At 36.3% G+C, this 25,344-nt stretch overlaps 1 protein-coding gene and 1 pseudogene across 1 annotated transcript in view; both read right to left on the reverse strand.

The window, feature by feature from the left end:
* Positions 1-25,344, reverse strand: part of PPP1R9A (protein phosphatase 1 regulatory subunit 9A) — a 390,403-nt gene that overhangs the window by 16,147 nt on the left and 348,912 nt on the right. The window contains 4 exon segments of the mRNA XM_063667554.1: positions 6,167-6,250; positions 6,349-6,436; positions 10,868-11,168; positions 11,666-11,823. Of these exon segments, the coding sequence (XP_063523624.1) occupies positions 6,167-6,250; positions 6,349-6,436; positions 10,868-11,168; positions 11,666-11,823 (631 nt within the window).
* On the reverse strand, positions 3,674-3,764 carry LOC129041875 (small nucleolar RNA U13; annotated as a pseudogene).

Raw genomic sequence — 25,344 nt, forward strand, 5'->3', positions numbered from 1 at the left:
GATGTCATCAAAATATCATTAAGAGTTCAGAAACTGACAGAACAGATGAAGTATAAAAGAAATACAGAATTTAAGCCAGGAGTAAAAGAAGTTAATTGAAGAAAATTAGCTGCAACTAGAGGAAGAGTTGCAGACTTGTATTTACCTAAATCGAATGAAGTAATTCTATAAGGTTCTAACATCCACCAAGGAGTTTGAGGTTGTAAAGCTAGCCTCATCTAAATGGGAGCTAGAGACCCTAATGGATAACAGCTGTGAGAAACATGCCCCTCTAAAGCTCAGGGCCAACCCCCGCCCCCTACTCAGACATATCCTGCTCCCAGATCCTGAGTTCTGATCTAAATTTCTAATCAATAATAGTTCATCTGAGATGGTCACTGTAGTGTTCAACTTTGAATCATTTGAGATGGTGAAACTATTCCCTTAATGAGTCTTCCCCATACTGGAAGGGTTTAAAATGAAATAGAAGAGGATCATGTAAATAAAATCCATACTATCAAAATATAAATGCTAAGTTTAAGAATAACAGATATATTGCTTAGGGGTTTAAGAAAATTTGTATGAATAGAAATCTAAAAGAGAAATGTGTCCACTGATTCTATCTTAAAATGTTAAACTCATTTTAATGATCTAAACTCATTTCAAATTTGAGTTTTTGACACACACAATATATTAAGCACTTTGATAACTATACTGGGATGTTTAGAGTCACTACAGTTAAACAGTAACTTATCAGATTTTCAAGAGCTTTTTTAAGTATGGAAAAGTGTTTGCCTGTTAAGAATGTAAGTTTGTCAGGCTTCAGGCATTTGAAATACTGTACTTGAAAACTGAATATTAAATTGATAAATGCAGCTAAAAATGGGCTAGACAGTTATGGGGAATAAGTCCGATCTACTAGGGCTAAGCTGACATTATTCAAAGGTCTCCATGAAAATGACTACATTCACTGGGCCAGGCTTAGGCAGAGATGGGGTGTTTTTCTACTCACACACATGTGCTCATCTCCATCAATTCTTCTAAAAGGTGTGTTTCCACTCAGCTCAGATGATTCTTAAGCAGGGGTTTTGCTCTTACTCAGCAACAGGGGCAGAGCGGACCCTCCAGGTACTTGTCATAGGATATAATTTCAAACTCACTGTCATGCCATGATTTATCTAAAGCCTCTTTGAGAGAAATAGCCTATGAAGGACAGCCTGAAGTATAATCAATATAGCCCATTCATTCTTCAAGATATAACAAAAGTCATCCTTGGATGAACAAGACTGCTAGCAAAATACGCAAGAAGAATGTCGTTTTGTATCCTTCCCATCAAACCTGCTTTAATAAACAATGATAACAATAGACATTTTTATTTAAGGATTTGAAATGTACTTAAATGTGACCATCTTAATCCTCCTAATAACATGAAGAGGTATGTGAGGGGCGGGTGTGTGTGTGTGTGTGTGTCTATGTCTCCATTTTACAGATGAGAAAACTGAGGTACAGAAAGGTTAAGTAACCTGTCCAAGAAGTAAGTGGCAGAGTTGGGATTTCAACCCAGGCTTTTAACCATATTGACATTGTGTTTTTGGCTTTCACTGGAAGGTCACTCTTATACTTACAATGAAGATGTTATTGAAGATGTTGTATTTTAAGTAACAATTTTACTTACTTTTTACTCTAACTTTTCCCTATTCAATTTACTTTTTAATAAATTATATTGTTGTAGCATATGTACTTTTTTATGTAAACAAATTATTTTGGAATAATGAGGAGTAGAATATAAATAAGAAAATAAACAGTAAATGAATATGTGCTCACTCACAGACCAACTGAATAATGGGGTAGAAATTAAAGGAAGATTTGTTTTTCATGGAATCCTATAGATCAACACTATCCAAAAGAAATATAAATGAACCACATTGTAAACTAAAATTTTCTAGTAGCACCATGGAAAAAAAAGAGGTAAAATAATTTTAACAATAATACATTTTATTTACCCTCCAAAACCAAAATATTAATTTGACATGTAATCAATATTATAAAATTATTAAGATATTTTATGTTCTTTTTGTTCATGCTAAGTCTTTGAGTCCAGCATTCATTATTCTCCTACACATATCCCAATATAGACTAGCCTTATCTGACTAGAGGCAACCATATTGGACAGTGTACACAGAGGTGAATGGGAAGTCAGAGCCATGCAGTGTTAGCCCAATCCACTTATTTTTTGGTAGGAAACCAAGGTCCCAGGAATTCAGAGACTTGCCTAATGGAAAAGTAAGGACTACTACCTTGGATTCCAGCTCAGTGTTGTTTCTGTTGTTCTCACTTTCTACTTGAATGCAAATTCATTTCCATAGAAGAGTGCCATCTCCTTTCCTTATCATTTTCTCAACATACTATCACCTAGCCCCATCTGAGATACACACATCTCCCCATCTGAGATACACACATCTCACAGAGTTTTCCATTCTGTGGCTACACTGGAAACTTATCTACAGAGCTCCAAAGTAGATGCTCCACTGACATCAGTGGCTACTTACTCCAGAATATAGAATAGGATTTTATTTTACCCTTTGGTATATATTTTAAGGGGTGAACAAGCTCTGACAACGAAATGTTTCCTGCCTGTTTAAAATCAGAATGTTGGCTGGGTGTAGTGGCTTGTGCCTATAATTCCAGCACTTTGGGAAGCTGAGGTGGGAGAACTGCTTGAGCCCAAGAGTTCAACAACAGCCTGGGCAACATAGCAAGACCCCACCTCTACAATTTTTTTTTTTAAGCTGGACATGGTGGCACACACCTGTAGTCCCAGCTACTCAGAAGGCTGAGCTGCGAGGATCACTTCAGCCCAGGAGGTCAAGGCTGCAATGAGCTGTGATTGTGCCACAGTACTCCAGCCTGGGCAACAGAGTGAGACACTGTCTCAAACAAACAAACAAACAAAAAGACAATGCCACTGAGCACATATTTGAAAAGGGATGGAACCAAATCATATTTCTTTGTTGGGTTTATTTGTTTATTATTATTAGCTTCATCCATTTTCTCTAGTTGTCTCATGTCGCACATGTATCTGAGTCATTATGTATCCACAGAAACATAACAAGGTAAACTCTTTATAGAGAGGAAAAAACTAAAACCAAGACCAAACAGTGAAAGTCTTGCCTCTTTAAAATCTAACAGCCATAGGTTACAGCTGACCAATGATCTTATCAGAATCTTAGCCTAATAAGAATTGGATGAAATGCTTCAAAAAGATAACATTACTCAGTCCAAGGATCCTTCCCTCCTTTTTCTGAGGAAGTCTCCCAGGGGTGGTGAGTGTATTCCCAGTTGCCCACTATGATCACAGTGCGACCCTGCAGCTGATGGTGCTTACAACCCACAGACTTTCAGGACCCTGAGAATCCAACTCAATTGCATTAAGCTCCTACTGGGCAGCAATTCTGTTCTTCCTGGGATAGGTTTTGTAAGGTTCTGTACCCATTATCAATCTATACAGAAGAATATAGCTGTCAATAGATTTTATTAGTGTTAACCAATTACTATGGCAGCTCAAAATTTTTTTTCTTGCAAGAGAAAAGTGTCCTTCTTCTTTCCTTGTTCTTCTATTTCAATTATATGAATTCCTTTCCATCCTGCCAAAATTCCACTATAATTACAAATAATTATAAAACTATGATTTTTTTTTTGGATATGCCAATGTCATAACAAGGTTTGAGGGAGGCCATCTCACACATGCCTGTGAACACCCAATCATCACACTTAGGAACTAAGATCAAAATCATGATTCTAATTAGAAACTAGTTTGTAGTGTGGGTATGTGTACAATAATTTCTGACTGCTGAATCGGGGGACTCCAGAATTTTAAAAATACAGTGGTGGCGAGGCAGCCAATCTAGAAGTCTAGCTGTGGGTTCAAAGCAGGCATCGGCTGTGGTGAAGCAGTGTGCTGATGGCCACCTGCCCTTGACAAGCTGTGGTTTTGCCTATAGTGAGGTGGGTGGGCACTCACCAACACAATCAAGATTGGCTTGACTTTCATTTGTGATTTATACAAGGAGGTGATCATTTCTGGCTACTATGGCAAAATTCTATGAAACACCCTCCCCCTTTCTGGCTGCAGGTGCTTACATCCCTCTCAGGTGGTGCCTCAAAGATGAGAAGGAGTGACTGTCTTCAAAGCCCAGAGACCAAAGGAAGGACAGTGTCATTTTCAGTATCTGAATTTCTCTCCCATCGTGTATTTATGCATCTCTTTCTCCCTTAAACGGTTTCATTATTTGTTTTTTTCCCTGAGTATGTTTGATTTTTTTTTCTATTCTTAATTTTAACACACAAAGTGGACCATTCTCACTCCTGAACCACACAAAGTTAAACTACTTTCGAGTTGCATATAGCCTCAGATTTACCTTTATTTTCCTGAGATTGTTGTCCTCGTTATGAGAGCCTTCTACCCTTTTCCAATGTACAGTATAACGGAAAGCCACACTAACAAAGATAATTAATTTGGGAATTCTCTCTCCTCATCTCCCGCCCATTATGCTCCTTTAATACTCCTTTAATTCCAAGAAGAAGGTACAATTTCTCACCAAGGTATATGTCAGAAAAGAGAAAAAAGAAAATAAACAGCAGTGGACAACCTATGAAGTGGAGAAGTGGTCCCTGCATGATTTTATAGTCTTTTTAGTGTGTTTCTACCTTAGTCTATGATATTAAGATTATTTCCAAATTTCATAAAGAAATTTAAGCATCATTAGATGCATAAGTAACTGACGGTGGCATAGTATGTTAGAAAAACATCTATACAGGAGGAGCAAGCCCCAGGTTGACATTAACTGCCTGCTGCATAACCCTGGGCAAATCAATTAAATTCTATGAAGGTAAAGTTCTTCATCAATAAAGTATGGTATTATTATCTGCTCTCCCAATCTTTTTTTGTTTTTGAGACGGAGTCTCGCTCTATCACCCAGGAGTGCAGTGGTGTGATCTTGGCTCACTCAAACCTCCGCCTCCTGGGTTCAAGCAATTCTCCTGCCTCAGCCTCCCGAGTAGCTGGGATTACAGGCATGCGCCACCACGCCTGGCTAATTTTTGTATTTTTGGTAGAGACGGGGTTTTGCCATGTTGGCCAGGCTGGTCTCAAACTCCTGACCTCAGGTGATCCACCCGCCTTGGCCTCCCAAAGTGCTGGGATTACAGGTGTGGGCCACCGAGCCCAGCCATCCTCTCAATCCTATAAGGATCAAATGAAATGATAAATATAAAACTACTTTGTAACCTGCAAATAATAACAAGGTAATAGTAATGGCAATAGCAGCAAATTGTTATCTTTATTATTCTTTGAATACCTCCTACATGCCAAGTATTATTTTAAATGTTTTACATGAAAACTCATTGAATCCTTACACTGACCTTATGTAAAAGGTACTGTTATTACTCTCATTTTACATGAGGAAATGAAGGCACAGAGGGTAACTCACTTGTCCAAGATTTAAAAGTTATAAGTAGGAGAGCCATGATTCAAATCCAGGCAGTTGGGCTTCAGAGCTTGATGCTTTACTGACTCCCTACACAAATCTCAGCTTAAAATTATATAATCTCAGAAAAAAACTGGGAAAATTTGATAACATGCTGTTCAAAGCTCACTCTTTATGGGAAGGTCTTTATTGAAGACTAAGCATAGTTGATAGTGCCCACAAAATCAATTAAACAGCCAAGTGCAGCAAAAGATGGTGGTCACTCCTACATACATGTGGACAAGACAATCTTGAATGTCAACAAGGTACTTAAATGCAAAATGATTATCCTTTTAGACTTAATACAATGCACTAGCATTGTGGGTAGCCAGGCAAAAAATCTGAAGTATCACATAAATATATTTGATATTTCTAAAGTATCACATAGATATATTCATGCTGAATTTAGATAAACACTTACTGAAATGGTTCATGTGGCCATAATTCTGCAATTAAGAACCAATGGATATGCCCAAGGCTAGATGGAGGCTATAATTGGAGTAAGACCAATATAAACTAATTGTGCAATTTTTCTTCCATCTCAATTCTTGGCATATCACTTTAGCTCAAAGATATTGACCACTGATTTTGGTTAACAATAGAAGAGGGGGCCAGAAAGTTTAGGTATAGAAATACATGTGTTCTTAATCACACAACCGTACCTGCTACCTGCAGAAAACCTACTGGCTTCTTTTTCTTTTTCTTTCCACTTCTTTCCCTTGTTGGAATTCCTTCGCAAAGGCGCCCTATAATGACAGTACGCAGTCAGAAAGGGGAAGTTGAAATTTTCTCTTTCAATCCTCCTTTTACAGAGGGCTTTCTTTTTACATTATGAAGTGCTTACCCCAGATCCACAAACTTCCGCTTAATTTTTCCTCCTTGCACCGCCAATGAACTGGATGCCCTTAGTGATTTGGGATCTTTGGCATCATCTAGGATATACACATTTGTGAAAAAGATCAAGTATTATTATTTTTAGAGTCACAATTCAAAAGTCAATGCATCTCTGAATCTAAGGGCTTTGCCTAAATTCCTAATTGTAAAATAAATAATCAATGCCTTCTTATACGACCTAGGAGACATAGTTACATTGAGGAACTCTCAGTTAAGCAGGGGAGGTCCTCTATAGGACAGAGGCTCAACATTCATCACAAAGAGTTTTAGCTTCAACTGCATGGGAATGAACAAGGGAGAATAAATACTCTCAAATCATCCTCTGCATTCAAAGTAGGGACCAACATGACTTTTGTTCCTTCTCTGGCTCCAAATTCTTGGCTTCAAGTGCCTGGGCTCTGTCCTCCATTCCTTTCTTGCCGTGGGGTTGTAGTGCCTTCTAACAGGAACCCAGCCCACTTGTCCCATATCTCCAAAGCCCAGCGCAGAGTATCACCTCTGAGAGTCTGGGAGATTTAGGGGGAAAGTCAGAGTAAAAGTTTTCTTCTCTGGCTCTCCTTTGCTAATGGCCTGTGGCCAGTCCTGGGACAGAGGAGGGGAGGACATGGGGGAGACTCCTTAAACAGGGGCTCAGCTACAAAACATTTATATCTTTGAAAGGGCCTTCTTAATAGTTAGGTTACAGCACAACTTGGCTGGTTCCCCTTAATGTGGAAGATGCCAAAATCTCCTCAGTGTTCAGACCAGACTGATCTTTGCCTCTTTGAGGTTTGCTAGGACTCTCAAAGGTAGCAGCTGCTGGGGAATGGGGACCCTCAAAATGATTCCAAAGCCAATAGGAAGACAGGCTTTGCAAATGGAGTTCAATGTCAAGGTGGGAACCAATTCCACTGGTGGCACTTGTTCCATCTCAGACAGGGTAGACAACTCGTATGGCTCTACCCAAACTACTCAGGAGAGGGTACTGATCGGCATCATGTTTCAGCATATCCAATTAGCTCAGATGATTAACAAATGCTGTTTTAAATTTGATGTTTTTTTATGTGTGAAACTCTTCCTCCCCAGTTCTCTGTTGGTATCTGTTTTTCTGTCTCTTATCTTTTAAAATGTGTTTTAAATTTCCAGGAACTTTCTAGTATGGAAGGCAAAGAGAACGGCCCTCTTAAAAAAGTGTTCAATTAACTTTGCAGGTTAATGTTGCTCATGATTTTTGTTTACTTCAAGAGAAATTTCTAAACACACATCGACATACACCTTTAAAAAACATGAAGTACACACACAGTTCATGGATAGCAGTCTAGGTTCAAAGCTCTCAAGCAGCACAGGACACTGACAAATACTCCAAGTGTTTTTAGCAATGAGCTTTTCATATCTTTAGTTAATGATACTTAGATTACAATAAGCAACTCACTGAAATGTACATAATGAAATACAAGAGTCAGAAATATGTCTGTGTCAAAAATCCGCTTCAAGCCTCAAATATTTATTATGCATATTTGCATCATTACTCTTTGGGTAACTGAATTGTCACAGATGTGACACAATCACATAAAAAAATCCATAGACACAGACATGGCACAAACACCTTCTAAGGTGATTTTACCAATGGAATTTTTTTTTTTTTAAAGCAAGATTTAAATTTTCTTAATAGAAGCTGAAGAAAAGAAAGTGCCAAATTATTCCAGATCAATCCTAAAGCAACTCTTAATGGCTAGGACTATGCAAAGTTAAAAGGAGACTGCCTAATTATTTCCTGAATTAGAGGTAGCTGGGAGATGTTATAATGAGTGCTGAGAAGACCAGCTGAGACAATGTACACGAAAACACTCTGTAACCTATGAGTGTTGCAGTTATTTGGACATCTCACGACTAAAAGCCTGATTCTGCCTATCACAGAGCCTGGTGCTAGGCAACCTTACATCTTTATCTCACACATTTGCCAAAGTGTGTTCCCAGGAACACTGAAATGAATGCTTCCATAGGGCTGAAGAGGTTAAGAATAAGGAATAAGGTACTTTCCCATTTAAAATTGATCAAATCCATCTTTAATGCACACTAGAACTTCTAGTCTGCATAAAATCCAACATTAGATTGGTATGATTTCAGGAAAAAAGAAACATACATTTTGTTTATTTACCTCTATGTAAGACTTCTGTTAGGTTTTTAAAAATCTCTCCATTACTACCTTTGTGACCAATTATACATCTGAGCCCCCAGATTGGGTGCCTCAACTTTAAGCTGTGGCAACCTGGTTTTCATTTTCAAATAATAAATGATCTCCTGATTGCCAAATCCTAAGGTCTTTTACTGGACTGCATCTCCTTAATCTCACTGTAATAAGATACTTGACTATCTCTTCCTTTACAATAGGGACTCTCAAATCTACCTGGCAGCCCTGATCTCTCTCTTGCACTCATGACCTTCTCTGTTAAAAAAATGAGTTAATCCTATTTCCCCCAACATGTTCCTGACTTCCTATTTTCTGTTAATGACAAGACCATATTTTCTGAGGTGTGAAGTCCATGATAGTTTTGCCTCACTTTCTTACCTGTTACCTAGTCAATGTATGTCTCAAGGGTCCTTGAATCATTCTTTCCTGTCATTGTCTATTGCTCCTCTTTAGAGGGCACCACCTCACAGGGTCTCCTAACTCAGCTTCTCCATACCTGGTGGTGTCTTTTGCTTTTTATTCCTCTGGTCAAACTTCTTGTGGTTTCCTAGTAATATGGCAAGTTATCTAAGATGTTTAAATTCTAAAGCTATATACTTAACCTACCTGCTCACTTTTGTGTGTAACTACTCCACCCTGCATAAGCAAACCGCTTCAGCCAGACTGGGATAGCCTTGTTCCTTTAAATCATATGATATGTGCCTGTCTCTGTTAATGACATCACTTTACCCTCTATTCCCTCCTTACCTACCCTTTTTTTCCTTTAAGTGCTTTGATGGCTATTCTAATTGTACTTCCTTGGACAGGTTTTGTTTACCAGCCTCAGCTGGATGCAAACTCTCTCTCTTCTGAGCATTGATATAATTGTACTCTATCTATACTTGCAGAGGCCCGATGCCTTTAATAAGCAATAAATCCTGTAAAGCTTTAAAAAAGCCAGTTTCTATTTACTAGGACGTTAATTCAATGAATATTTTTGAACACATTTTCTGGGTCAAATAATGTGTTATTAACCACATAAAAAATTAGAATAATAATCTCTAGTAATTGTGAGTAGAAAATTGATAGTGTTCAATTTACTTTATTTAAACTTGACTGAACAAAGGCCCAGTGCTATGTAAGCCTCGGGACCAAAACTTTAGTATTAGGTTGTTTATATAACAGGAATGAGGAAAATATTTTCCTGCCTTCTACTGGCGTATAACCTGTTTTACAAATCTCTAGAAAAAAATCTTTTACTTCCTCTAATTTGATATTCAGTTAGATGCTTATCATTTAGCCAGTTATAATGGGACTTTTCCATCCCAATTTCCACTGATGTCCCTCAGATATGAAAAAAAAATGATTTGTAAATGTGGTATTGACATAATTCAGAAAATGGCCAACTCCTGTCAGGGTAACCAGAGCCTTATCCTCAAGCCTGCAATCAAACATGGCTGTAATTAATCATCTTTGTGGTAACTTGATAGACCAAAAGTAAAGGTATATTATAACACTTTTTAAAAATTCTAGATAAATGGCAACCAATGATGAAGCCATTTTCAGAGTTTATCCAGCAATTTTGAGTATAAGAAAATATACTTCTAGACCAGGCATCAGGAAGCTTTCTTTACCTTTCAGGGGCCACAGAGTAAAATATTTTAGGTTTCTGAGATACACAGTCTCTGTCATAACGACTCAACTCTGCTACTGTAGCATGAAAATAGATAGTATGTAAGTAAAAAAGTGTGACTGTACTCCCATAAGACTTCATTTACAAAAGCAGTTGGAGACTACATTTGGTTGATTATCCCTCTTCTAGAAGATCTGCACTGGTTACATGGAGAGGTATATTAGCAATTCATCCAAGAACATTATGAAGTATCAATTATATGCCTGTGTTACTTTGATCTTCATCTTTTTTTCCTATATGACTATGTTAGTGTTTACTGAAACTCTGGGCTGCTATTCTACAAAATCGCTCTATATTTTTTCTATATGACTATGTAGTGTTTTTTTCTTTATGACTATGTTAGTGTTTGTTGAAACTCTGGGCTGCCCCACTCCCCTGAAGAACTCCCTTGAGTAGTAGACTTATAGAGAGCTGAAGAGATAAAAATACTGAACCAGATAGGAAAAGATAAAACTAAATTAAAGTAAAATACATGGAGGGGTTGTTTCTCTTATTCTATAATATAAAAAGAAATTAATATTAATTATTAGCTATGAGAAGACAAATGACTTATGATTATGAGAAAAAGTCGTTTTTATACTGTACAAGCTGAGGTGTTATGAAGTCAGAAAAAAAAATTAACAATACCTTTTTCTTGTAATATTTTCTTGTTGGTGGTTTGGTGATGGCAAGGAGATTCTTCCATATCATGGTCAGACTTTGAAGTAGAAAACAGTGAAGTGTCTCCCCACATAGAGGAGAGAGGCCCCATTTCTGGGTCCAGTGGTTCTTCTTGAAATTCAGCTATGTGGTCAGACGAGAAGGGCACATTGCTATCCACCGGGGTGAGGGGTGGAACACCAGAATCTGATTCTGGAGAAGAAGTTCTCAAACCCTTAGGTGGAAGTAATTTGGTAATATGCATGTGGTTATAGAAACTGTTTGATGGCTGTTGGTATAAGAGATTATAAGGAAGGTTATGCCACTGAGTATCAGTTCTATGCAATACTTACTTTGAAATAAGACCAACCTTTTATTAGTGAATCCCCATGAAAACCAGTTTTTGTTGATTTACAGATGAGAATGCATAGTTCATAACAATTCACCATATTAACATCATCACTAATACATATACCTAAGACCTACAGAAATAATTACTTGTATGTTCATTATTTCCCACTAAGTAGAACCAATAGCTGAATATCAAAAGCACCATCATGAAATATGACAATACAGATAATGCTCTTGGTTAGTTCACTGAATGAATAGACAAAATATTTTGAATTACAACAATATAAAAGAATTCAGGAGACAAAGACGTGAACTATTCTAGCTGCTTCCAACTAGGACATAGACTGGTTGCAGAAAAATCATAATCTTCAATAAGCTGTAGGAACAATGATATACTCCAACAGTACAAATCAGAAAATGGTCAAGGGTGCTCACCTTTCTCTCTAGACTGTCCTCCCCATCTGTGGAACTAACACTATCATACAGTCTTGTCCTAGAGGGCCTCTGTCGTCTGTTCTTCACAGAGAGCTGGGCTCGAGTTTTCAGTGCTTTTGAATCCAGGCGCTCTGTCTCTGGGACTGCTTCATTCAAGTCTAAGAATATTGAAAGATAATCAGTGAGAGAAACCTTTGGAGAGAACTGATGAAGAGACCACAGACACTGATAAAATCTCAAGGTAACCAGTAACATCAGGTAAGGATCAGGTGACCACCATGACAGCCTGTAACCAAGAAATAACCAAGAAATCAGTGGGGCTTAGGAGAAATATACAGTGAAAGGAAGAAACCAACACTAAAGATGATGAAGGCACTATAAAAATCTAACATCCGAAAAGCATACAACCTTCCTGCAATATAATTATAAAAATCACTAATTTGTATTTGCTATTTATGTGTATGCATGTTGGGAAGTTAGATGACCAAAGATACAGAGGAAGGTATATCAAAAGTTGAGAGATCTTAGAAACCAAGGACAAAAAACCTACAAAAGTCAGGTTTCCAGTTCAACTACAGGCAACAGAAGGTAACTATCATAAATTTACTGTAGCAAAATTTACTAGTAGTCTTCAGGTATTATATCATTTTCATTTCAATATATAATTTTCAACCCAAAACAGTTTCTGAAAATCTACCTTGTTCCTTTTTGAATCCTGTAGAAAGACCAGTGAGGAATTTACCTAATCAGCAAATTTACGGTAGCTGGGGAAATGAAACAAGGTCTGGCTACACAAATGAAGAAACAAACAGTTAAAAAATCGTAAGTACTTAGTTTACTAGTATTGTGGATGGAGTAGGATAAACATTTCCTTTTCTTTCATTAACATCTAACTTTGTATTACAAGTTATTTGTATGTGCCTCTGACTCATCTCTGTGAATACCTTCTCTCCCCACCAGAAACGACACTGATTTTCGAAGGGTAAATATTTAAGTCTTTAAATAAAAAGGCTAAAAGAAAAAGAGAGTAAAGTGGGACACAAAGAAAATGAACTATTAACGGCAAAGGCCACAGAGAGAATTCAATTAGTCCTCTTTAGCCTGGCTCCTACCACCTTTAATTTTGCTACCTAGATTTTAAGTTAGGACCCCAAAGTTAACATTCTAAAGGAAAGGTACCCATTAACATACCTGGATATTGGTTAAGGAAAAGTACTCTCTGGTGGAACTTATTTGAAATGCTACTACTCCTTTCATTTGCGTATGTAATCACTCCTTAGAAATAAAGGAGTTTGATCATTAATCCTATTTTATCTCTTCAGAGTGGCAGTCATTAGGTGAAGTCATGTTCAAGGAATTAATAGAGTGCAAATAACTGAGTTGCAGAAAATTATGTACTTGTATTAACAGAATAAATTTCTTATAATATTATTAGCTCAGGCAATTCCCTTTTATAGCATTATTCTAGATGTGCTCTAAATATGCTATATTACAAAACCAAAGCAAGGAAGCACCTCAGTTTGTGCCTCTTGCCTATGAAACCTAGCACTTAGTATACGGCTCTAACAAACAAAATTAACTACATTTTTGCCCAGGAGATACGTCCATTGAATGACAATATTTAGAGAAGGTTTTGACTTTTCATTTCCTATATCTGAATGAAGAATGAATACTCAGAAAATTCACACCATTCAGGTACTTATAAAGAACAGCTAAATATTTTCTAATTAGCAGTCTCTTTACTTTTTACATGTCAGGGGAGAAAAAATAATTCCTTGATCACTTTAATTTCCTCCTTCCGATAAAATCTATATTTGTAGCTGCCCATTAAGAGTTCATTAGTTGTGGTAGCTGGGAGAGAGTCAACCTTATAAGCTCTTGTTTAAATATAAAATGTGGATCACCACATAGATGAAAGCTATAATATAATTAGAAACACTGTATGTAGTACATGCATGTTTTATGCCTTATCTAGCTCATATTTGGATTGTACGCTCTATAATACAAATCATGCCACATACTCTATTTCATTTGTTCCTTACAACAGCCCCATGAGATACCAATCAAGTATTTTTTTTCTCTCCTGAAGCTCAGAGAACTTGAGTAGCATGCCCTCATTTACATAACTAATTAATGCGCTACCATGATTACTCTAGTGTCTTGATTTCCAGGCTACTAGGCTATCCACTATGATTTAGCTAGTGTTGATAAACCTCCCATTGCAAGATTTTAATGCCATTAGAGTTTGGTGTTTTGGGTTATAAAATCATATATGACGTGACTAGTCTAGGAAACTCATTTCTCCAACAGGCTACATCTAAAATATTATAATTAATCTTTCCTGTATGTTAGATAACATGATTAAAAAAAGGATGACATGTTGAAAAGTACAGAATAAATTACTTCCTGGATGATTTTTTATTTTGGTCTGGTTGGTTTAATAACAGCTTTGGCTACTAAGTGACAAAAAGACCCAAGGAAGAATCTCACTCCACTTTTGTAAACATGGTTCCTTTTGCAGTAGAATGCTGGCCCTGAGGATCTGGTCTGGTATGGAACCCAATATCCAGGACTACAACAGGTACTCCATCAATGGGAGCTGAACAAATACAAGTGAAAGAAAATCAGAACTACTTATTAGCAGGTTTTAATGGTGCAGAAAATTTACTCTGGGACTCCTGGCTCTATTACTATTGAATAATTTGCCTGGTGCTTGTGTCAGACAACCCAAAAATGGCAATCTGGTGTATCTGCTTTAACATTAGCTGACTAGGTGCAAACTGCTTGAGCACACACATAAAATTATATCTATTAATGATGCTGTTAGCTGGAATCTAAAAAGTTGTGCCTTATATCCAGTATCTAAGTGGTCAACAACACATTGTATGCAGTTAACAATTTTTAAAGGTCTGAAAGCAAATATCACAGAGCTACTTTATTGCAGTGATTCATGGATTACAAATCAGTAATTTATATTCCATTCTAAAAATAATTTTTTAAAAGAACCAGAAAAATAGGATGGAGTTGAAAATTTTCGCCTTAATAGCATTTACACCAGAAGGAAGCTGGAAGGAATACTGTCCACAAGAAGCACCTACCAAAGACACTGCATGCAATATGTCCCCCTTAATAGTATTAGAGGACACATGTGTACACGGAAGGAAAATGCGTACAAGATTTATGCTGCTGGGTAACTAGAAGGGTGACTGACCATCATATGCTATCTTTTTCCATCATGTAATACAAAAATCCTAATATTACAACTCAAAATAACCTTGGGATTCTGGTCCCAGCTTATTTCTCATATAAGAAAACTGAGGCTCAAAGAAGGTTAATTTGTGTATTAACTTGCACCACACAGTTAATCTGTGACAGAGAGTGAATAGAGCTCAGGCTTCAGAAGCCTATTCTCCTTCTGGAAGGTCAATCTCAAGTCTGGAAGTAAACTTCACATTCTTCTGCCTTCTTTGAATCCTCTTTTTGGTCTTACTTTATGTTCCCAACAAAAGTACATGTCAAGGGCTAACTTTGCCAACTTGCAGAAGCATATAGCATCAGAGGAAACAAAAAGCCCCAACACTGAGGGATTTTTTTTGGCTTTACGTATGTCCAAGAATAAAATTCCTACAAAGAAAAATAGCTGTCAGTTTTGTGGATGGCAGTGTGGCAGGGGAAATCCAACTGGCTCAGTGTTTCTAAGTTTTGTGCTGCTAGATGTAAAGGTTTAAGTGGCCATTTCTCTCATTGTCATTCATTCTCTACAGATATTTTAGTCAATAATATCACACTGCTTTCATAAGCCCAAGACCTCAGTTCTTTCTTTTCCTCTTTTCTCCAGTGTGCCTTGTTCTGTTGTCCATAAGGGTCAGCAGAAAATTTCCTTTTCCTCCTCTGCTTTCTTATCTTCCTTTTTTTTCCAGACCCTCCAGTCTCTGAAATAGCCTGCCTCTGACTCAATGCAGCTAGAAATACAGAACAGGAGAAGACTGAGGTGAATCAATAAATACAGACAGATAAATACACAGAATATATGAAGTAGCTAATGACAGAGCAGTTTTGAGTGAGAGAGACTCCACCTCTATACCTGCATTTTAAGACTATTTTCAATACTGCTACAAATTGGATCCTTTAAAAGAATTTAATGGATTTGATGATTTTAGCAGCCGTTATGAAAAATGCTCTATGAAATTAGGATGTTATATATCATATTACACAGAGACCAGTTCCCTACAGTAATACTGTGAGTCATACAGTTTTTTTTGCTAGATTGACGTTATTTTTGACGTAAATGGAATGCTGCCCACAGATCAGGTACAGGCAGTGAGGGAACTAGGGGAATGGAGCAGCATAACAAAGGGGTCTGCTCCGCACAGTTACGTGCACTAACCCACTCAGAAACAGCCATACCTCATGCCATCACACTACCTCGCCTGTGCTATTACCAACGGAGGTGCTGAGCATCATGAAGCACTTGGTAGCATTTTAAAACTTGAACAGTATCTGCATATCATTTGCAGCCACTGCAAGTTCATAAAAGGTGGGCCCACTGGGGTTTGGGTTAATAGATAATTGCCTTCAGGAGGTAAGTTTATGTATCTCAGAGAGGCAGTGTAAAACAGTTACCATGAGAGTAGACCTGGAGTTGTTCCTTGAATAGAATTCAGAACAAGCAGCTGTCCCATTAAATTGGGCAATTTATCTAACCTCTGTCCCTCAGGATCCTCAAATGCAAAACAGTCATGATAACAAAACATAATAACTGTATTGCTATGAAGATTATATATGCATTAATAGATATAAAAGTGCTTAGAAGAGTGGTATGTAATAAGCACTCAATAAATATCTTTATAAAGAGATTAGCAAGATGTTAAGTGGGTAAAGCAAATTGCAGAACAACATGTACACTCATTTAAAATATTTAGAAAACATTAACACAAAATACATTTTCTAGTGGTAAACATATGCATATAGTTGCATAGAAAAACTGGAAAGAGGCAGGGTACAGTGGCTCATGCCATGCCTGTAATCTCAGCACTTTGGGAGGCCAAGTTGGGCAGATCATGAGGTCAGGAGTTCAACAACGTGGTGAAACCCTGTCTCTACTAAAAATACAAAAATTAGCCAGGTGTGATGGCGTGCACCTGTAATCCCAGCTACTCAGGAAGCTGAGGCAGGAGAATCACTTGAACTCAGGAGGCAGGTTGCAGTGAGCCGAGATCGGGACACTGCACTCTAGCATGGGTGACAGAGCAAGACTCCGTTTCAAAAAAAAAATAACAACAACAACAACAACAAAACTGGAAAGATATACTTCCTACTGATATAGTGGTTACTTACAAAGAAGGTATTAGATTAGGGGATGTTGGTCAAAGGGTACTTTAATCTTATTTGTAATGTTTAAAAATTTGGTATTATATTTAGTATTATGTAATTGTTTACATTTATGTATTACTTGTGTAGTTAAAATTAATAAAAATAGAGAAAAACATATATTTAGTATATTTTCTGTTAAAGGCATCTTAATTCTATTTTAATTTAATTAGATCTGCTGTCCTAGGACTCAGTATCTCCACATGTTGATATGAGCCCAGGGAACTTTGTCAAAATCTGCATGACTATCGGTCTTCCCCATGAGAGAAGGCTGCTCTTTCATTACATCTGTGGTGATTGTCTGCCTGACTTGCTACCTTACTAACTGCCAGATAATCTGGCCTAAGGTCTATGGCTTAGCTTTTAGTTATTACTTCATTTTAGTATTGTATGGGGAAGATGTACTGAATTAGACACGGTTATGGAAGAAGGGTATCTTTCAACAGTTCCAGAACAAGCAGAAGATTATTGCTATTTTCTAATCTTCTAACTAGGTCTGAACTTTTGTTGTATGAGCTATACATTTAATTTGCTAATCGTTGAGAGAATATTAAGAAATTCCTTTTTTAGTTTTTTTGTCAATACATGCAATCTCAAAACTATCTGTATAGCCTTCAAAATGTAAGTTGGTTATTTGTTAGTGTAGTGTTTCTCTGGTGCAATCTGATATCTAATATAGCCTTCTTCAGTTTATGATCAGCCTACACTCCTGTTCTCAGTGGGCAGAGAGGCTTAAATTATGTTATCCGTATCTCAGAAGCAACTCTTCAGTAATACCGCTAGACTACCTGGAAAAGCAGTGACTACCAGTCAGAAAAAACTATAGGAAATGTCCTAACTGCTATCAAATATCATTTGAAACACTTGTAAGAGCTGCTTGATTCTAGACTATGAAAGGATAGGAATTTAGATTTAGACCACAGGGAAAGGCATTTAAATATCTCAGGGTTCTTTCAGTGTCAGATGTCTTTAGATTCTGATGGAAAAGAGATCTGCATAACCTAAAAGCCAGGGAAATAGAAAAATCTAATCAAATGACAAACTGGTTGGGGACTGCAGACATCTATGAGTAGAACTATGACATCATGTGGATAAGTTGGGTCATGGGAGATAGGATATGTGAATGTCTTTTTCTTGACATTGATATTGTAGTGTCTTTGACATTGCAACAATAAGCAAGATTCTGTGTTTCCACTCAGGGTTGCCTACAAGAATCTAATCAGTTTCTCAATCAAAATCTATGGATATTAGGTAACCCCAAGCATGCTAAGTAGGCACCCTCCCATTACATATTGTGATACAATAGCATCCTTGATTAGTACGGGAAGAATTCAGATTGTATGCCTCTTATAGAAAGTAAACTCAGTTACCTGAGATGATAGTTATTTCCCTAAAAAGGAAAGTATCTTTCAGTCATGGGAAGATTTTGTTATGTAAAGCATTAGAAAATGTAAGAAAACTGAAGGTTCACAATCCTTGTAAGTGTAATATAATAGATGTGCAAGAATTTTTTAAGTACTTGCAAAGATTGCCAGTCTCCTAGTAATAGTACTTAAATAGAAAATGCAATATATCAAATTTGTAAATGTATCATTAAATTTTTATAGGTGTTTCATTAGTTAAGCTTGGAAATAGTTTGTAATAAAGTTTGTAAATAAACTAAATATTAAAAATTCCTTAACAGTGGCTTTCAACAAACTAAAAAATTTAAAGAATTAGGTTTTTGATAATGTAACTTGAGTAAATCAAACATTAACTTAAAACCAAAAATTAATACCTGAATGACTTTTTCAATGTTCAAAAAAAAACCCTTAGTGTCATAAAAAACTCATAAGCAACAGTCTTTTTTGGTATACCTATGTTCTAATGTTTCTTTAGTTTCCTTGTAAGTGGATTTATCCCTTATAGGTCTTAGACATGATTACTGTATAGTATTAAAACAGAATTATTTCATGTCTACTTAAAGGAACTCAGTCATAACCTGATGGACCTTGATACTCTAATTACTGAAATAATATAGTTGGCACAATTTTCAGAACCATACACAGAGCAGAATTTTCTGGTACTAAATAACTGTTCATCTGTTCAGTTTTAACTTTACAGATGCTTCAACCTCTGTGACTGGTCATGTTTCCCTCTTGGCTATTAGATATCTTACGTGAACACTGTGACCCACCTTGAAAACAATGTAGGAGCCCAGGGCAACACGTCATATACAAACCACACTGGGTAGCATCTTCTCCTTCATACTTTTAGATCCCTCTACCCTGATATCCTAGCCTGGTCAATTTTATCTTAGCATAGCTATACGGTTATTATTTAATCTATAATTAGAATTTCATGGTGAACCAGGTGAACCAGACCATAATATCATGTATATATCATGGTGAATCAGACCATATATCAATATAAGAAATAATTTGGAATACTGTAGTCTTCTGAAGTTTCCTTGAAAAGAAATTACTCACATTTGGGTTAAAATTATCTTTACTTATAAAAGATCATAATGTATATTGTTCTATTAAAAGCAAGTAAAATTCAAAAGCCAAAACAAAGTAGCCCACTTTTCCTAAAATGAACAGAAAATTACTAAGTTAAAGCTCATTCTGACAAAGTAATATTGTGTTTCTTCTTAAAGCAACTTTTTTTTTTTTTTTTTTTTTGAGTCAGAGTCTTGCTCTGTCCCAGGCTGGAGTGTAGGGGCACTATCTTGGCTCACTGCAACCTCTGCCTCCCAGGTTCAGGTGATTCTCCCACCTCAGCCTCCCGAGTAGATGGGATTACAGGTGCCCACCACGAGGCCCAGCTAATTTTTGTATTTTTAGTAGAGACAGGGTTTCCCCATGTTGGCCAGGCTGGTCTTGAACTCCTGACCTCAGGTGATCCACCCGCCTTGGCCTCCCAAAGTGCTGGGAAGACAGGCATGAGCCACCGTGTCTGGCCTAGATATCTCCCAGTACTATTTTATAACTCAGTATGACTGAAGGGTCTGGTGGATTCTATGAACTTATGAAGATGCACTGAGAAATATGAATGAAGCAGAGCTGTCAATTTGCAACTGAATACCTCCTTTAGAATGTCTCATTGATTTGGCAACAAAAGTTTTAATCGTTTACAAGTAGTCAGGTTCAAAACTTGCACAAAACTAGACAGGCAATTTAGGTGCCTTGCTTTTTGAGTAAGAGGACAGATTTTGGCCTTAATGATATGCCAGAAAATAATCAATAAATATTGATTTCTCATTCACTTGGCTTGTTCATTAAAATTTCCCATAGTGATTTACCAGGAATGTTCACCCTTTAATTAGTGCAATTCAGTATTTCATGGTCAAAATTATTTATTGGGGATTAAACAAAATAGAAAATAAGTTTTCAGGAAAAATGAAAATTGTGAAAGTTTACCACATTATATCTGTATGCATAATATATATATATATTTTTAAAAAGGCTGAATCTACTCTAGAATTCCCTAGGCTCCAATTTAGAACTAAACAGTGTGACAGCATGAAATAATTACCTCATTGCTGTGTATCTAATGCTCTTGGATGAGACTCTCCTGATAATGCAGTGCAAGCATTCACTTTTCTTTTAATGACTTTCCATTTAATAAATTCTGGCTTTAATCATGCCTTTAACCTTATTTTAAAATTCTAGGTTCCAATGCTAAAAGAGAATGCTTAATGTACTCTCAAACTCTATTAGGAAATAAATCAGATATGGTGGTAGGGGTCTGGCCTGGCCTCAAATCCACAGGTATCTGAAAAGAGCTGCTAATTTTGAGGGATCAAGAGAAAGGCAAAAAGGACAAAGAAAATGATTTCTTGGAGGAGTCCAGTGACCTTAGGAACACTCTTACGGATATAAATGTCTGGCTGATGCTATCCTTTTTTATTTTCTTACTAAACCTTAAACTAATATATATTTTTTAGCTTAAAAAATCTTTTGTGGTTTTCTTATTCTTACCTTTTAATTATTTTAAAGTTTCTAGTCTAAAACATTTATACAAAAATGTATACCATATATGTAAGTCATATGAAAAAAGAAAAAAAAAGACAACCATATACCTCCATCAAGCCTAAACTATAAAATTATTACTTTTGAAGCCCTCTCTGTTCTCTATTTCCAGTTGTAACCCCTGCATTTTCTTCTAGTTATTCCATAAATTTATCCCTAAAGAATATATTGATTAGTCTTTCTTGCTTTTAAACTTCAGATGCATGGTAGTGAATTGCATATAATATTCTGCAAATTGTTTTTTAGTTAGCTGGTTTGTTTGTTCAACATTATGTTGAAAGGTGTAACTAAAATTAATTAACTTTTTACTGCAGCTATACAAACAATGCTACATGGAATGTTTTTGAATATGCCTTTTGGTATACACTGACAAGAGTTTCTGGAGGATATATATACACATCGAAGTAAATTTGTCGGGCCATGGGATTTTCACATCTTCTATTTTAATGGATAATGCCAAATTATTTTAATGAAACGGTTTTATGAATTTTCCTGTTTTTCCATGTGCTGGCTATCACATTTTACTGTGACACTTTATCTTTGCCAATTGTTTGATTTTTGCTAGTGAAGTTGAATGTCTATGTTGACTAATGTTTAGGTTCCTGCTTTTGTGAACTTCTTATGCGTTTTGCCCATTTTTCTACTATGCTGGTTGTGTTTTTTTTATGATTTATGTGAGTTCTTAATTTACTGTGGACAACACTATATTTTTCTTAGTTATACGTGCTACAAATACCCTCTTCAACTTTCGGCTTCTCTTTCCATGTACTTTATAATGTCTTTTAATGACCAGATTTTCTTAATATTACTGTGGTCAAATTCATCCAACCTTTTTACGATTTGGAATTTTTGTGAACAGGCAACCTACAGAATGGGAGAAAATTTTTGCAATCTACTCATCTGACAAAGAGCTAATATCCAGAATCTACAATGAACTCAAACAAATTTACAAGAAAAAAACAAACAACCTCATCAAAAAGTGGGCAAAGGATATGAACAGACACTTCTCAAAAGAAGATATTTATGCAGCCAAAAGACACGTGAAAAAATGCTCATCATCACTGGCCATCAGAGAAATGCAAATCAAAACCACAATGAGATACCATCTCACACCAGTTAGAATGGCGATCATTAAAAAGTCAGGAAACAATAGGTGCTGGAGAGGATGTGGAGAAATAGGAACACTTTTACACTGTTGGTGGGACTGTAAACTAGTTCAACCATTGTGGAAGTCAGTGTGGCGATTCCTCAGGGATCTAGAACTAGAAATACCATTTGACCCAGCCATCCCATTACTGGGTATATACCCAAAGGATTATAAATCATGCTGTTATAAAGACACATGCACACGTATGTTTATTGCGGCACTATTCACAATAGCAAAGACTTGGAGCCAACCCAAATGTCCAACAATGATAGACTGGATTAAGAAAATGTGGCACATATACACCATGGAATACTATGCAGCCATAAAAAAGGATGAGTTCCTGTCCTTTGTAGGGACATGGATGAAGCTGGAAACCATCATTCTCAGCAAACTATAGCAAGGACAAAAAACCAAACACCGCATGTTCTCACTCATAGGTGAGAACTGAACAGTGAGAACACATGGACACAGGAAGGGGAACATCACACACAGGGGCCTGTTGTGGGGTGGGGGGAGCGGGGAGGGATAGCATTTGGAGATATACCTAATGTTAAATGATGAGTTAATGGGTGCAGCACAGCAACATGGCACATGTATACATATGTAACAAACCTGCACATTGTGCACATGTACCCTAAAACCCTAAAAAGTATAATAAAAAAAAAAGAAATCATATGAAATCCTACATTTTCTTCTAAGAGTGTTAAGTACCATCTTTCAAATTTGAGACTGTAATCCATTTGGAATTTATTTCATGAATAATGTGAGGTAGAATCCAATTCATTTTTTCCATATGTATGGTCAATTTTCCTAGCACCATTTATTAGTCCATCCTTTACCCACAGAACTGCAGTGTCTGCTCTGTATTATTCTCAAAATGACATAAATGTGTCAGTCTGCTTCTGGACTCTGTATTCTGCATATTAGACCACTTGACAATTGCTGGGACTATACCACATGGTCTTAATCACTTTTACTTCATAACGAATCTCAGTATCTAGAAGAACAAGTTCCTCATCTTGTTCTTCCTCAGGAGAACCTGGCCCTATTCTGGGCCAAGCAATTCATCCATATATATTTTAGAAACAACTTACCAAATTCTAAGGAAGTTAAAAGCCCTGTTTGAATTCTAATTAAAACTGCATGGGATATATAGATTAATTTTGCATAAAAAGCATTTTTATAATATTGAGGCTTCCTTTCTCTTTCAATTTATGTAAGTCTTCTTTCATGTCTTTCTATGGGTCTTCAGATCTTTTGTTAAATTCGTCACTGACTACCTTATACATAGTTTTTGCTATTTTTATGGTATATTTTAGAAAATTACATTTTGTTTGTTGGAAATGATTGATGTCTGATGCTTCTTAAATCCATCTACCCTGTTAATTCTTATAACATCTAATAATCAGAAGACTCTTGAGTTTTTTAATGTATGCAATTTTATTATCAGTGAATAATGAAAATTTTGATTATTTTCATTCCTTAAATCTTTGATTTCTTTTGCTTATCTGGTAGTACTTGCTAGGACCTCTAGGACAACACTGAATAGAAGCAGTAGTAATACACTTAGTGATGAAATATTAAAAGCATTCTTAACTTTAAAGGAAATTCTTGAGTATAACATATTTCCACTTCATATAATGTGTGACAGAGACTTTTGTTAGCCTCACAATATGAAGTTATGGAAGTTCCTCCATATTTTTAGTTTGATAAAACTTTCAAACTTGAAAAGGTATTAAACTTCATTAAATGTTTGTCTTCGTCTACTGAAATAATTATATGTATTTTTCCTCTAGTTAATGTGTTAATTATATGAGTAGGTTTTCTAATGTTAAAACAATTTTGTGTTGTTTACATAGACTCAAGTTAGTCATATTATATATATTTTAATTACATTTCTGGATTCAGGTTGCTAATATTAACAGGATATTGAATAGCTTTCAATGTCACTTTTTTTTTTTTGAGACAGGATCTTGCTGTATCAATCAGGCTGGAGTATATTTTTTTCTTGCTCAGTTCTCATTAGAGCTAAGGAACAGTAAGTAACTAAGGGAACAAAGTATAAAATGCCTTATATAACCCTCCTTGTTCACACTTTTGGGAAGATAACATGCAGTATTACCTAACTGGTGGTCCACTCACTGAGTAGGTAGGTGTGAGAATGAAATGAAGCAGCACTTGGTAGCAATATTCAAACTTCACAGAAATCCTTGAATTACATTTACAAACCTACAAGTGACTAAGTTCCTGTTATGCCTCAAAACTGTAAATGGCTCACAATGCTTACAAAATTATGTACAAACCCTTCTGCAGTCAAAGCCCACTTCTACTCCAAGAACACACTATGCCATTTCAAATGGCTTTACCTTTTTAACATAAAGACTATGAATCAGAAAAAAAATTATGCTAATGTTATTCAATTTTCTCTTCTTTGAATTCCCTCTCATCTTTTGAGATGCTTACATAGTGCCTTAAATTCTATTTATTTGTCTCCTACCAAACTTTTCCTCTTTCATCCTTGATCCCACAAATCATATACCTTGCAGTATAATCGGCAGGACCTAGTACTTTCTTTCTGCCTAGTAGCCACTCTTTCTCTTACAAGTCCGTGTACCACCTAAGGCCTGCCTGGAAGCAGGTTTTCAGTGTTCAAAATAATTTTTTAAATGATATCATACTTACTCCTGATCTCTCATGGTAGAACAGTCAGAAATATGCCTTCATAGGTAACTTCCACCTACTGGCCCTAGTCTTTCTTTCAGTATCTCTATGGGATATGCATAATCCTTTAGCAAACCAGCCTTCAAAATATTTGAAGCTGCAAATGGTATCAACATAAGGATCCTGGAATATCTAGAAGTTCAGAATGTATTGCTTCTGTGACTTTTCTAGGAAATCCAATAAAACTAATATTACAAGCTTTTAGCCTACCAAGATCACTCTAACATACCTATTCTCTGTTTTTATCCTAATCCTGGCATTATTTAGGCACTAAGAAATGACAAGCATGAAACATAGCAGCAGGGCATAATTATCATTTTTCCTCTCCTGGAACACAAGGAAAATACTTGATCAGCACATTGATATAAACTAGAATGGATTTGGGGTATGTTACGGCTCTTGGTGGAAAAAAATTTGTTACATCTGCT

This window comes from Pongo pygmaeus, chromosome 6 (assembly GCF_028885625.2).
Source record: "Pongo pygmaeus isolate AG05252 chromosome 6, NHGRI_mPonPyg2-v2.0_pri, whole genome shotgun sequence".
NCBI lineage: Eukaryota > Metazoa > Chordata > Mammalia > Primates > Hominidae > Pongo > Pongo pygmaeus.